The sequence below is a fragment of the Oenanthe melanoleuca genome, chromosome 1A, assembly GCF_029582105.1.
Source record: "Oenanthe melanoleuca isolate GR-GAL-2019-014 chromosome 1A, OMel1.0, whole genome shotgun sequence".
NCBI lineage: Eukaryota > Metazoa > Chordata > Aves > Passeriformes > Muscicapidae > Oenanthe > Oenanthe melanoleuca.
Window position 1 is genome coordinate 26,125,062 of NC_079334.1, and position 12,298 is coordinate 26,137,359.

The following is a 12,298-nucleotide window of genomic DNA, read 5'->3' on the forward strand; positions in this document are numbered from 1 at the left end:
AGAATAACTGCCTGGTTGTATATGTACTGTTCAAAGCCACAGTAAACACTATGCTGTGTATTTACATATGAAGACTCCAGTAAACTACACTCATACACATGGCAGTAACCCCAGATAAAACAGATTAGCAAGATGATGAGCAAAGCTTACATACCTGTTATTTGTGCTGTGTTGCTGTGGGTATGCACACATACAGGTCCATGCTAAAATGTCATTTCTCAGAATAAAAGCACATGTTCCCAAGTGGAATACAAAGCAAACCCAAGCCTATTCTAAATTAAAATATTTGAATGAAAACAATATATTAACCTAACCACTGTGATTCCTAAGTTCTTCTTTAGGAAAAAAAAATTTGGTTTATATTTACTTTATCCATGTCCCTTGTTTTATATACTTCTATTTATATTTCCCTATGGTTATAATTTTTTTTAAAGCTGAAGTGGCCTAGTCTTATTTAGGCTTTACAAAGACAGTACATACCATATATCTCATTATAGCTCTTCGCCTTTACTGTATCTTGCTTAGTTCTGGTGCAATGTTTTTGAGACAGGACAAACTCAGTGGTTTTATACACTGACATACTGATGCTCATTTCCTTTCCTAATAATTCCCAATAATTGTGTTTGCCATTTTGATTACCATATAGCATTAAATGGACATTTTTATAGACATATATGGAGATGTAACAGCAGTTTTGGAATTGTAAAAGGGGAATCCAAAATATCCCTCCACTAAAGAATTACTCTTTTCTTTTGTCAATGTTGAGTTCCACCTTCTGTTTAATTATCTACTACAACAATGTACTCTATCATACTCAGTTTTAGTCCAAGCTATCCTGAAACCTGTTGTTTTGCTATTTTATTTCACTTTTTATTCTCTTCAGAGGCTCTTTATGAGCCTGCTGGACAGTGCAGGTCGTAGGAGAGACCTCTACATAGCTGTGCTGACAGCCTCTCACCAGTGGGGAAACTGGCCATTTTCCCCTTTCACTTTCCTTCCTTTAACCACTCACAAGAGAATCATCCCTCTTAATAACAATTTGATTTCCTTAAAAGTATTCTCCAAGGACCTTGTCAAAAGCTTTTTGGAAAGCCAAATACAACCTATTGATTGACTTGCAGTTTTCTATATGCTCTTTGACTCCTCCAAAGATCTATAGAAACATGAGACATGACTTGTTTCTCCAAAAGCTGTACTGAATCTTCACTGTTACATGCAGCCATCTGTCTACCAATCTTTCAAGCATAACAATTAACTCAGTAGTTCTCCAGGTCCCCTTCAAGCCCCTCAGGAGTTATTAGAATCACATTTGCCACCTTCTACTCATCTACTACCAAGACCAATTGAAATAACAGCTCACGCGTCATCATTTTAATTTTTTGAGTGTTAGATTTGAGGTCCTTCAAACTCTTTGGGGAATTGAATCTGCTCCAGGTAAGTTACTTTTATTTATTGATTTGTTTCAACAAAGCCTTTGCTTATGGGACTGTAACTTCAGTTAACACCTTGGACTTGGCCTGTAAAGAAAGGCCCTGGTAGTTGAAATGTCAACTACTTTTTCACCACAAAAAATTATATCCAGTGGAAAAAAAACCTGGGCAGACCAAGAATCCAGTGCCAAGTTAGGTATCAGCACCATTTGTTTTAAGAATAAGCATCAAAGCTAAAACTTGCAAGGATTTGGTAAATTAGAGCTAGTAAGATAATCAGTGGAAGACTGTACATTTGACAATGCTATACTGAGAAAAAGAATGCTATGTCCATTTGGTTCCAGGTTAATTCTCACCACGACATTAATCAAAAATCTGTTTTTGTTATGTATTTCTCCTTTCAAATTTCAAATACATTTTGCCTTGTTGGTCATGTGTGCACAAATACAAGCGTACCTAAAGACTGCACGATTTATGAATGTTCATTTAACCATTTATTTCAATTCTGAGGAGTGATTTACCACTATGTATTCATTAGAATTAGAGTACATTCTCTATCAGAAGAGACAAAACCAGAACAGACCCCCTCACAGAACACTTGTAGCTATGCTATTGCCTTACTGTGCTTTCCTGGATGTTACAGATGGAGAGCAAGGATAACACTTGCACACAATTCTACCAGCTGTCTGTACTTGCAGTTGCAGTCCCTTGTCACTTGCATGTTTCAGCTGAGACTTCTCTATGATCCTTCTTTCAGGCAGTCAAAATCTGATGTGTAGGCAATGTTGTACATATCCTCAAGGGAAGATAAGAAGAGGAAAATATTTCACAGTCCGAAAGAGGTTGCAATATATCAGAGGTAGAAACAAGTTGTTTTTTATGCAATAAGCTGTGCATTAAGCAGTACAGGCAAAGCTTTAATACTGTACTGTATGTCAGCACACTCTGGATTGGGGCATCTAATCAGCATGCTGCTCTTACCAGCTTGTATTCACATTTGATTGTGCATTTCTCTCTAATGCATGAAAAATAGTCTCAGGCATAGCACACTGATGTAAACCGAACACAGAGCAGAAGGATCGGATGAATAATCATACTGCTAATCCCACCTGCTGTCACACAGGAAATGCATGTAAAGATATGTATAGATATCCCAGTTAACCTTAGCACCTGCCATCAGAGCAAAATCACAATTGCACTGGAAATGGCACAGCAGACAGATTTGATTCTGTCAGTACCAGCCCATGCCCCTGTTCTGCTCTCCGGCGCTGACACAACCTGCAGTCTGTGTGTCCTTGACACTTTCCAGCAGTGGGACATTCCAGCCCTGTGGGGAATGCAGCACACTTCCCATGGTATATTCAGATGACTCTGTAGGTTAATGGCTGCGAGGCAGAACCACAGCTTAATTTCTTGCTCTTCTTTAATGTGTTCAGAGCCCCGTAAGAATGATGCTGTGGGGTCACTGCAAATGCTGAGACAATGTCTTGCTGTTGTGCAACATCACTAAGGGACTGCTTTTCCATTCGTTTCCCCTGAAAATTTCCAACATGCTTGAAGGGAAGCGAGCATTTGTAGAAAATGGGATCTAGTCAGAATTGTTTGGTCAGAGACAGGATTGTTGTGGGTAAGTTATCAAAAATTGCTTTTTCCTCACATGTTACTTCAGCTTCTACTTAATCGGGTGTGTCCAAGAATCCATGCAGTCTTTTAAGACCACAGAACTCTTGGTGTTTTTATATCCCTCATGAGTTAGTTTTAGTACCTTCAGTTTCTATAATTTTCTTTTGCAGTGGGGGAGGATGCAAGTCCTTCTGCATATTTCAGTGGTGAGAGCTAAACTAAGTGTCATGTGAGTATTATGGTGTGTCCCAGTTTTCCAAACCGAGAATGTGTCCACTGTGCCATCTACCTGCTGAGCCTGTCCCTGAGGAGGGCTGACCTGCATCCGGGTTCCACCTTGGCAGGGAACCAGGACATGATGGCATTCACACCTGGCCTCAAGAGCTCATGGCTTGAAACTCAGTTTCTTTTTTATACATAGATTTTTTAATAGATATAGATATACACTCTATAGATATACACTTGAAAGAGCAAAAGATAATATCAAGACTGAAAAACACTTGCCACCCAGATGCATGAAAAATACTGCTTTCTCTTGGGCAGCTATCACAAAAATTAGAATAATAATCAGGCCTATTTAATGCTAATTTATTTTCTGCTGTCAAAAAGAGCTGATGGTTTATTCCAGCATTTTGTGCTTTGTCTCAGAATACCCCTCAGAATTTGTAATCAGGATCTCAGGCCTTCCCAATATCTTTACGTGAGAGTATTGATAATACATTGCCCTGAAATATGAATATGTTTGTTATTCTACACAATTATTTTTTAATATCACGGATTTAGTGTTTTCTTCAATACTTGCAGCTGTTTTTCATATTCCCTTCCACGTTTCTGCTTGAAAATAGAGAGGGAGAAGTCATAGAATGTTTGAAAGCACCCATTTAATTTACCTTTAATTCAGAGAGGCTGCAGGAGGAAGAAATGAAGAAGTTGTCACCCTGATATGAGAACAAAGCCAAGTGATAGTTGTATTGTAAAAACAGTAAGGAAACTCCCTGCTTTTTACAGTCACTTCTAGTCCTTTCACACGACAAACCAGTTAAAGAATTTCTAGGTAGGCTAAGGGCTCTTTCTGGTGTTTTAGAAAATGGAAGAAAACAGAAGGTAAAGCATATGTTGTGTTGAGAGAAATTTTGAGATTGAAGGTGTGATGCCACTTAGACACTGACAGCTGCAGTGGTCATAACTTAAAATGTCTTCACAAATACTAAAATCATAGAATCAAAATTCTGCTGTGATATGGAACATCACTACTCAAAAAGCATACAATGTTTTGAAAGAAATCTCTGCTGTTTCACAAATTATTTTTCTCATCTGTAACTACTGCAAATTATACAGTTATGTTTCTACATTCTATGTCTTATTCACTTATTTATCATACATACACAACCTTTAACACTCCACATTGTTGTCCTGATATTACAGGAGAAAAAAACATAAGACATTTAAAAACACAAAAGAGTCAATCTAATGAATGGGTTTTTGACCATCAACTCAGTGCAGATACTTTGTTTTTCTTACTACTGTCCACTGTCGATTTCATTGCTGGAAACAGACCAGCCCACGTTCTCAATTCTCCTTAGAATTTATCCACATTTAACCCTTCCATTAAATTGCTTACATTCCTTTTTACCTTTCAAATTAACAGAATTATTCTGTCCTACCACATTTGTTAATGAAACTAAATCTTCTATTTGGCCTTCACAGTTTTTTTTTGGGCACTGGGGTTTTGAGCCTTGCTACATTCATAAAATCTTTCTGGATTTGTGGCTACTGCATACATCTGCTCCATTGATATTTCAATGCTGATTCTCCATACTGTTCTTCAGTAGCTTTCTGGACGATCATTTCAATTAGAGCACAGTCTTGAGATTTTATTTTCCCTAGAAGAATTATGTAACATTTATACTGAGTCATATTTGCCATCTGCTGATCCATCCACATAAACAATACCAATTCTTGAAAACCCGAGATTTTCCTTAGTATCTGCTTCTAATCTAATTTTTCCACAAATGTGCAGGTTTATGCACACACTCTGCCTCTTCAGAGGCTCTCAGCAAACTCGAAGGAATCTCTTCATGCAGAGCACGCAGAGGATACATGTGACAAGGTGTTTATCAGGCAATGCATGTGATTGCGTACAAAATCAAAACCAAGGCAGGAATACAGGGAAATTATGGCAACCTTAACAAGAATTCAGAATGAAGGGTGCTCTGAGTTTATGGCTAACTTCTGTGGAACTAGTTAATGCCCAAGTGGCTGGCAACAAGATACAACTTTTTAGTCTGGCTTTAAATTACAGTTTTCCACTGTGACTCTGCTGTGACTAAGAACTTAAACTATACATCCCAATTCATGTGATTATACATTTACATACTTAAACCACAATGAAACCCTCGTGATCACAGAATCAGGCCTTAAATTTGCTATTTATAACAGACTCTTTCAGTAAGAAAAGCTGTAGTTACAGAGTCCTTAATAATTTTATGCATGTGCTCAATTCTATGTCTGGCTGAAAATATTGGAGAAGATATGATTTTACATCCTGAAAATGACAAACTATGTAAATTACATTTTCTAGCTAAAATAAACTGTTTTGTTTCTGTGGATGACTTTATTGAAATGATAGGTCTCCATAAAGATTGTTTGGAGTTTATTTTTTTTGTAAGAGAAAAATCAGACCCCAGAATGAAATTTCTATCAATTTTTAAGATACTAGAATTGCCTCATTAGCTAATAGAAACACAAAAACATCCGTAGAACTGTTACTGACATGGACTAAAACAAATAATTTGTGAAATCAACAAGGATCTTTCCACTACCTTAAATGTACCATAGGTTTTGTGTGATAAACACTCTCTGAAAACACAACATTAGAATCCTGCCTAACACAATGTTTTTCTGCAATGTTATTTTGCCATTGCTCCCATTGCTTCTTGTGAACACAAGAGGAGAGTGCCACTGATCCCAATGGGGTGAGGGATCACTACTTATTGGCCTATGGTCCTACCTAAACCGATTACTAAACTAAAACAGGAATACGGGGTTATAATTTAATTCTCTCATATGCACAGTATCAAACGGTGCATTTGTCAAGGATGTGTCTATGAGCTGGCCAGCACTGAGTATTCTCAACATTGCTTGTAAGAACTCAAAATCCATGAAGGATGATTAATTCCAGTGTCCGGAAAAGTCACACAATTTAAAAGGTCTCTGTACCAGAACGAGGAGCTCCAGCAGGGCTTGGATTTGGTACCGAATATACTGTTATACCTCCCATCCCTGGAAGCGCGGAGAAGCCGCGACCGCGGCGAGCGGCAGGTGCGGGCAGTCCGGCCGGTCCTGCGCTGGGCGGGCCGGCTTTGGCTCTCCGCCCGCTGCGCTCCCGGCGCTGTGCCCGCACGGGGGGACTCCGGCCGCGCACGGTGACACGGGCCGAGCCCCGCCCGCCCTCCGCTCCCTCAGCCCCTGCTCCCCGCGGCAGCCGCCCCGGCCCGGCGCTGCCCTCAGGCCCGCAGCCGCCGCGGGGGGCGCGGCCGGCGCACCTGGCGGGCGGGCGGCGCTGCCGGCTCCGCAGTGAGCGCGGGGCGGGCCGGGGCCGGGGCCGGGCCGGGGCGGCGGAGGCCGGGGCGGGCCGAGGGGGCGCCGCGCCCGGGCAGCCACTGGGAGCGCGCCAGCCGCGTCTCCTCAGCAACGGGCCTGGCACGGCAGGGCTGCGCCTCCTCCTCCCTCCCTGCGCCCGCTCCTCCCCGCTTCCGTCCGTCCGTCCGTCTGTCCGTGAGGGTCGTTATCCCCGCCGGCCCGCCCGCTCCCCGAACCATCCTCCCGGCCGGGGCTGTGCGTGCATGGGAGTGAGGGGGGGGGAGGTTCTTTATTGGCCTCGTCCTCCCTCTCTCCCTCCCTCCCCCCTTCTTCCACACTCCACCCAGAAATGATCCAGTGAAACTAGGAGGAGGTGATTCTCCTCCTCCCTCCTGCTGCTGCTCCTGCTGGTCTGGAAGGGACTGCAGGAATCTGTGCTGTGCTCTGCTCTGAGGCAGGGTCTGGGCAGGGGAGACCGTTCTGTGCGGGGAGGGGGCCGCTGTCACCCGGGGTGCAGCTCTCCCGTGGGGGTTGCTTGGTTCCCGACCATGGGGAAGGACCAGGAACTGCTGGAAGCCGCTCGCACTGGGAATGTGGCTCTGGTGGAGAAACTCCTCTCTGGGAGGAAAGGAGGGATCCTGGGCAGTGGATCTGGAGCTATTCCCTTATCCAGCTTATTGAGGTAGGGACATCATTCCCCATCAAACGTTGGGGATATTAACCTGTTCTTCCCTATAATCATTATCATCACCCCTCTCATCTTCATTTCCATTCCCGCATCCTTCATAGTAACAATAAATCGTTCACTCTCTCGCCAAGTACAAGCATGCCAGGGTTTAAAGTCACAGGCAGTCATTTTATTAATATAGTGGTAGTGAATTTCCTGCCTTCAATGCGTCTGCAGGATCCTTGTTCATTCTGTTACTAGCTGTGGTGCAGAACTTATGTTTTGACTGCTGGGCTAATACATACAATGTATTAATTACCCTTCATTTGATATTTCCATCTTCAGATTGCTACTTTAATCACGGATGGAAGTGTTTATCACAGACAAGGCATTGCATCGTGGAATTCTGTGTAAAAAGACATAGCTTCACCCCATACCCTCACCCATAGCTTGCAGAAGAAATTAGGTATGCCCATCATAATAAGCCTACAAAACAAAGAAAGGGAATCTTTCTTGTGGGAGATCATCGAGGCAGAGGAGGTGTAAAACTTAGGGAACGTTAGGTAAGAGCAGCATTACTTTCAAGGTACCTGGATTTAGTGGAGTGAAACTGGGTTACTGGCCATGTTGGGTGATTGGGCTGAACTTCAGTCATTAGTTGTGTCTCCTGCGATCTACGGCATAGCTTTGATCGTAAGTTTCATCATGCTCTTGAGTCAGAGCATTGTCACAATCATTTATGGCATTTGACTGTATCCAGAGCAGAGAAGGTCTGCAGAACACAGTCCACTGCTAGTGTTCAACACTAAACTAGGCATAGCAAAAGAAGACAAAATGAAATGAAACACTGTTGACCTAGAACTTGAATAAATTGGGGGTTTGGTTTGGCTTTTTGTTTGTTAGAGAAAGAAAAGGCCTAGCACAATGGAAATTGATTAAATGAAAATATATTTGTGATTCTGTTGCCAATGCCTTCTTGTCAAGGTATTTATATTATTTCCAAGTTCCCTATCAGGGAAAATTTAATGTTAACTCTCCAAATTATACTGTTTAAACTCTATTATAAAATCTTACTATTTTAAAGCAAGGTTTAGTGCTGTAAACAACAACAATTCAGGTATTCATAGTTTGCTAAAGTTCTGTGGTGCCCCAGTCCAATTAGCTATTGCACCACTGTTGAATTACTAGCCCATTGACCAAAATCAAAACACACCATGTGATTGCTTTTTGTACTGTGCTCGAATAGGCTGCTTAGGAAGAAATGTGCCAGATAGTCAGTTGGATTTGAAATATGATACCCACTTTTCTAAGTGCAGAAGTAAGTTCACTTAGGTACAATGACTAGCCATTTATAATCTAGTTCTAACGCATGGTTTGTGTAGTGGCTTTCTCCAGGGTGTGTTGCCACGTGCTGTATTCTTGCTGTTAATTTCTTGTTGTATTCACTGTTAATTTCACGTTGTATATCGTGAATTCTGTATATCCAGAGGGGTGTATTTCCTTGTGCTTCCCTTCCTTTATTAAACAGCACTGTTGTATGTTGAGTACACAGGACACATGAACCATGTGTTTTGTTTATACACATAGGTCATCGCAGTCCTTGTTTGCTACTCAGGATTGTGGAATTTTAGGTTGTAAAGTCAACTGGTTTCTTTAATTTCCTGGAAGTGCACTTAGCTTGAAGAGAAGTAAAGCATAGTAAAACATACACTGTTTAATTTATGGCATTTCTTACTAATGTTAACAAGAATGTCTATGGCTTCTGTAAACACAACTTCAAAAATCAAGAGTGAACTTTCAGCTGTATCATGCGTCCAGCTGTATGATGAAACATTTTTCTAATTTAGAAAGAATTCAGTAATGGTTTGATGTTTAAATATTCATAATCTAACACACTATGGAAAATAAGACTTTTTGGAGGAATGCTCAAAGCAGAAACTATTATGCATACAGTAAATGTTTTTCTAGAAAGAATTTATGCAATAGATATTTTGATGTAGCTTTTTTCTTTTTTTTTTTTCTGAGATGTTCCATGATCTAATTCCCTGATGTAATTAATTATGGAATAAGTGCAGAATGACATGCAAGATTAAGGTTGGATCTATCTTGGTACAGAAACATGGAAACAATATGAGAGTCATATGATCATCCCGATCCTGTTTGGGAAATCAACACTTACTGAAAATAGCAAAGTTGTAGAAGAGCATACTTGTACAGTGTAAAAGTTTGAATTTGAGGGGGATTCAAAGATTTTTTTAAAATAGAAAACCTGAAGAAGTTTACTAGTAGAGCTATATTGGTATTTTTCTATACAGTTTATTGGAATAATAAACTGCTGTTTTGTTGATCATAATTATTGCTCCATTTCTAAAATGGTGTCCCAGGACTGTAAGTGTCCCTCTGTAGTGAGAAAGGTCCATCTTGCTCTTTCTTTCTCCTTTTGGCAGTGCTGTTTCTAGTGTTAGGTTGAAAAAAGTCCAACTCTTTCAGCATGTATATGAACTAATACTGTGCCTGATGTGTTGGTGTAGGTAGTAGGACTACACTGCCCCTTTGGATTTCTTCAAAGTGCTGGAGACAGCTCAGTTGATGTGGCTGAACTCTCTATGGCTAGATACCTTTTTTTGGTGGCCCTGTGAATGAAACTTAATATTCATAAATTGACAAATACACATTGATTGTTATCTGAACCAATGAACAAATGATCTGAGCTCTGATGTCCTATTTACATTTTTATAACAGCTTTTTTTCTTAACTGTTAGTGTGTTTTATGGTACTTGGGGGGGAAAATAGGGCAAACTTTTGTATGGATATTCTATAGCTGGACCTATTTGTTGATGCTAATTGCATAGTACATTATATAATTTTTAAAGTCCTGACTTCTAACTCCTAAGTCATTAAATTATGACAACAGTTCAGGAAAACAGCTCTGTTCTGGGAGGCTATTTAAGCACACATAGAAATGTATGAATGAATTCCTGCAAGAATTTAAACTTGTGCTTAGAGTACCTGCAAAGTGCATAAAAATGATGTATGCTTAATTAAGACCTCATATACACCCAGATATCGGTAATATTTGCTGCCTATACCTCATGCCCAAATTGGTTTATCTAAAAAAATGACAACAAATCAGTGATGTTTTACTGTGTGGACTCTGTAAGTCATTTCAGCTCAGGAGAAGCTTTGGAAGGCTGCTCTGGGCAGTGCCTCCTGCCTCAATCTCCACAGTTTGCTCTTTTTTATAAAGATTGTGGCTCAATATAGTGAAGGTGAGTTCTGAATTCCTCAGGTGCAAAGATCAGCATGAGGCATTGCAAATATTAGAGCAAGTATCCTCTGTAAACACCTGATGTGATTTAGTTGCTTAAACTTGGGTACTTGCTGGTATTTTAGGTGCCCAGGTGATTTCTGAATGGACTGGTGGATTTTTACAAAGAACTAGGAATTCTGGAGACACATCTAAATTCCAGATGTGATATAGTAGGACATCCAAAGCTGTGTTACATGTTTTACCTGAGGTCTCCAAACCCAAACATTAGTGCAGGGTGGGGTCTTTTCTTTACAATGAAGCAAGGCTATTTTGAGACACTTCACAAAACAGTCAAAGTTTAGAAGACTTAAGTCTAAATTTATTTTTTCTGTTTCTTTGTGGATTCCACTGCCTGGAATTGTCATACATTAATATATTAAACATGTTTCATCTTAAAAAAAAAAAAAAAAAAAAAAAAAGGTGTTGTGTCGTAGGTTTAGAATTAGGGATTTATTTTTTCTAGATTGCAAATAGAATTTTCACATATTTTTATGTGATTTCACTGGCTCTTATATTATTCCCGCACTTATATTCAGTGTAAACACAAAAACTTGACAGTAAAATCCCACAGTTGAGAGAACAGAATAACAGAATGTATCATTCTATCATTCTGTTATCATAACATTCTGTTATGAGAGATCTGTATCCCAAGTTCTTAAATGCTTATTAAAGGAATTAACATATAGAAAGAGCAAAGTGTTTCTAACAAACGTAGTATTTTGAATTTACTTAATTTTATTATCTCTGTATACATGACATGTTTTAATTGACCAACCAGTTTTTCATTGTTGGATAGAGACAGCCTTTGTTCCTTTCAAAGAGTTTAGGAAAAATGACTATGAAGGTTTTAATGTATCTAGGAGACCTTACTTCATTTTGCCACATGTAGCCATGCACATGCCTGTTTGTTCTATGTTAGTAGCAGGAATGGATAGTTTTTGCTTATGTGCTAATTTTTAGCATTTTTAAACTGTTAAAAGAGCTTTGGATTTTGAACGGGACTGTGGGATTGAATATTAATTAATATGAACTGGCAAGAGTAGCAGGGAGGGTTGAAGTGGCCCTTTTTTGCTCTTTGTTGGCTGCTGCCATTACCCAGCATGAGAGGGTGGAGCAGGCAGCCTGGAGCTGGTATTTCCCTTCCACTCTTGGCACTGTGGCAGGGAATGGCTCCGCTCTTTGCGTCGCTCTCTGCTGAGCCGTGCTTAGCGCAGCTACGCCGTGTAGGCCTGGCCCAAGTCATTTCTCCTCAAAGTGTAAGAAACACGGCAAGCAGATTGTCAGTCTGCGAGTTGCAATCTGTTTCCTCATCTGTTTCTCAGAGCAGTGTCTTGCTTGCAGCAAAGCCACAGTTTAGCCTGATGGCCTCAGTGCGTGCTGAAAACCACACAGATCCTCTTCTGTCCTTGTGCAGAGCCCTCTGATTCATTCAGCTTCCTTTGCAAAACCAGATCACACTTGGAGCTCCTTGTAGAGCAGGAAGTATTTAAAATGTTGAAATACTTTGTGAAGCTTTAGTTAACAGTTTTAAAGTTTCTTCATGTTATAATTTAAATAACAAATGGATCAACTTAACAAGAATAAGGGGACCACTTCTGTGTATTGTTACAACTAGCATTGTTTCAAGTAAGGGGAGCTTTTCAAATTCTTTTATAAGGAGGTTGTATTATGCGAGGCTTGCAGTAC

The 12,298-nt window shown here is 40.2% G+C and overlaps 1 protein-coding gene across 2 annotated transcripts in view; it reads left to right on the plus strand.

Moving 5' to 3' along the window:
- The first annotated feature begins 6,744 nt into the window (after positions 1-6,744).
- ANKS1B (ankyrin repeat and sterile alpha motif domain containing 1B) overlaps positions 6,745-12,298 on the plus strand; it is a 398,734-nt gene continuing 393,180 nt past the window's right edge. For both annotated transcript variants that reach the window (XM_056481972.1, XM_056481971.1), the window contains exon 1: positions 6,745-7,317. In XM_056481972.1, coding sequence (XP_056337947.1) covers positions 7,184-7,317 — 134 coding nt within the window. In that variant the 5' untranslated portion in view covers positions 6,745-7,183. The remainder of the gene's footprint in view (positions 7,318-12,298) is intronic.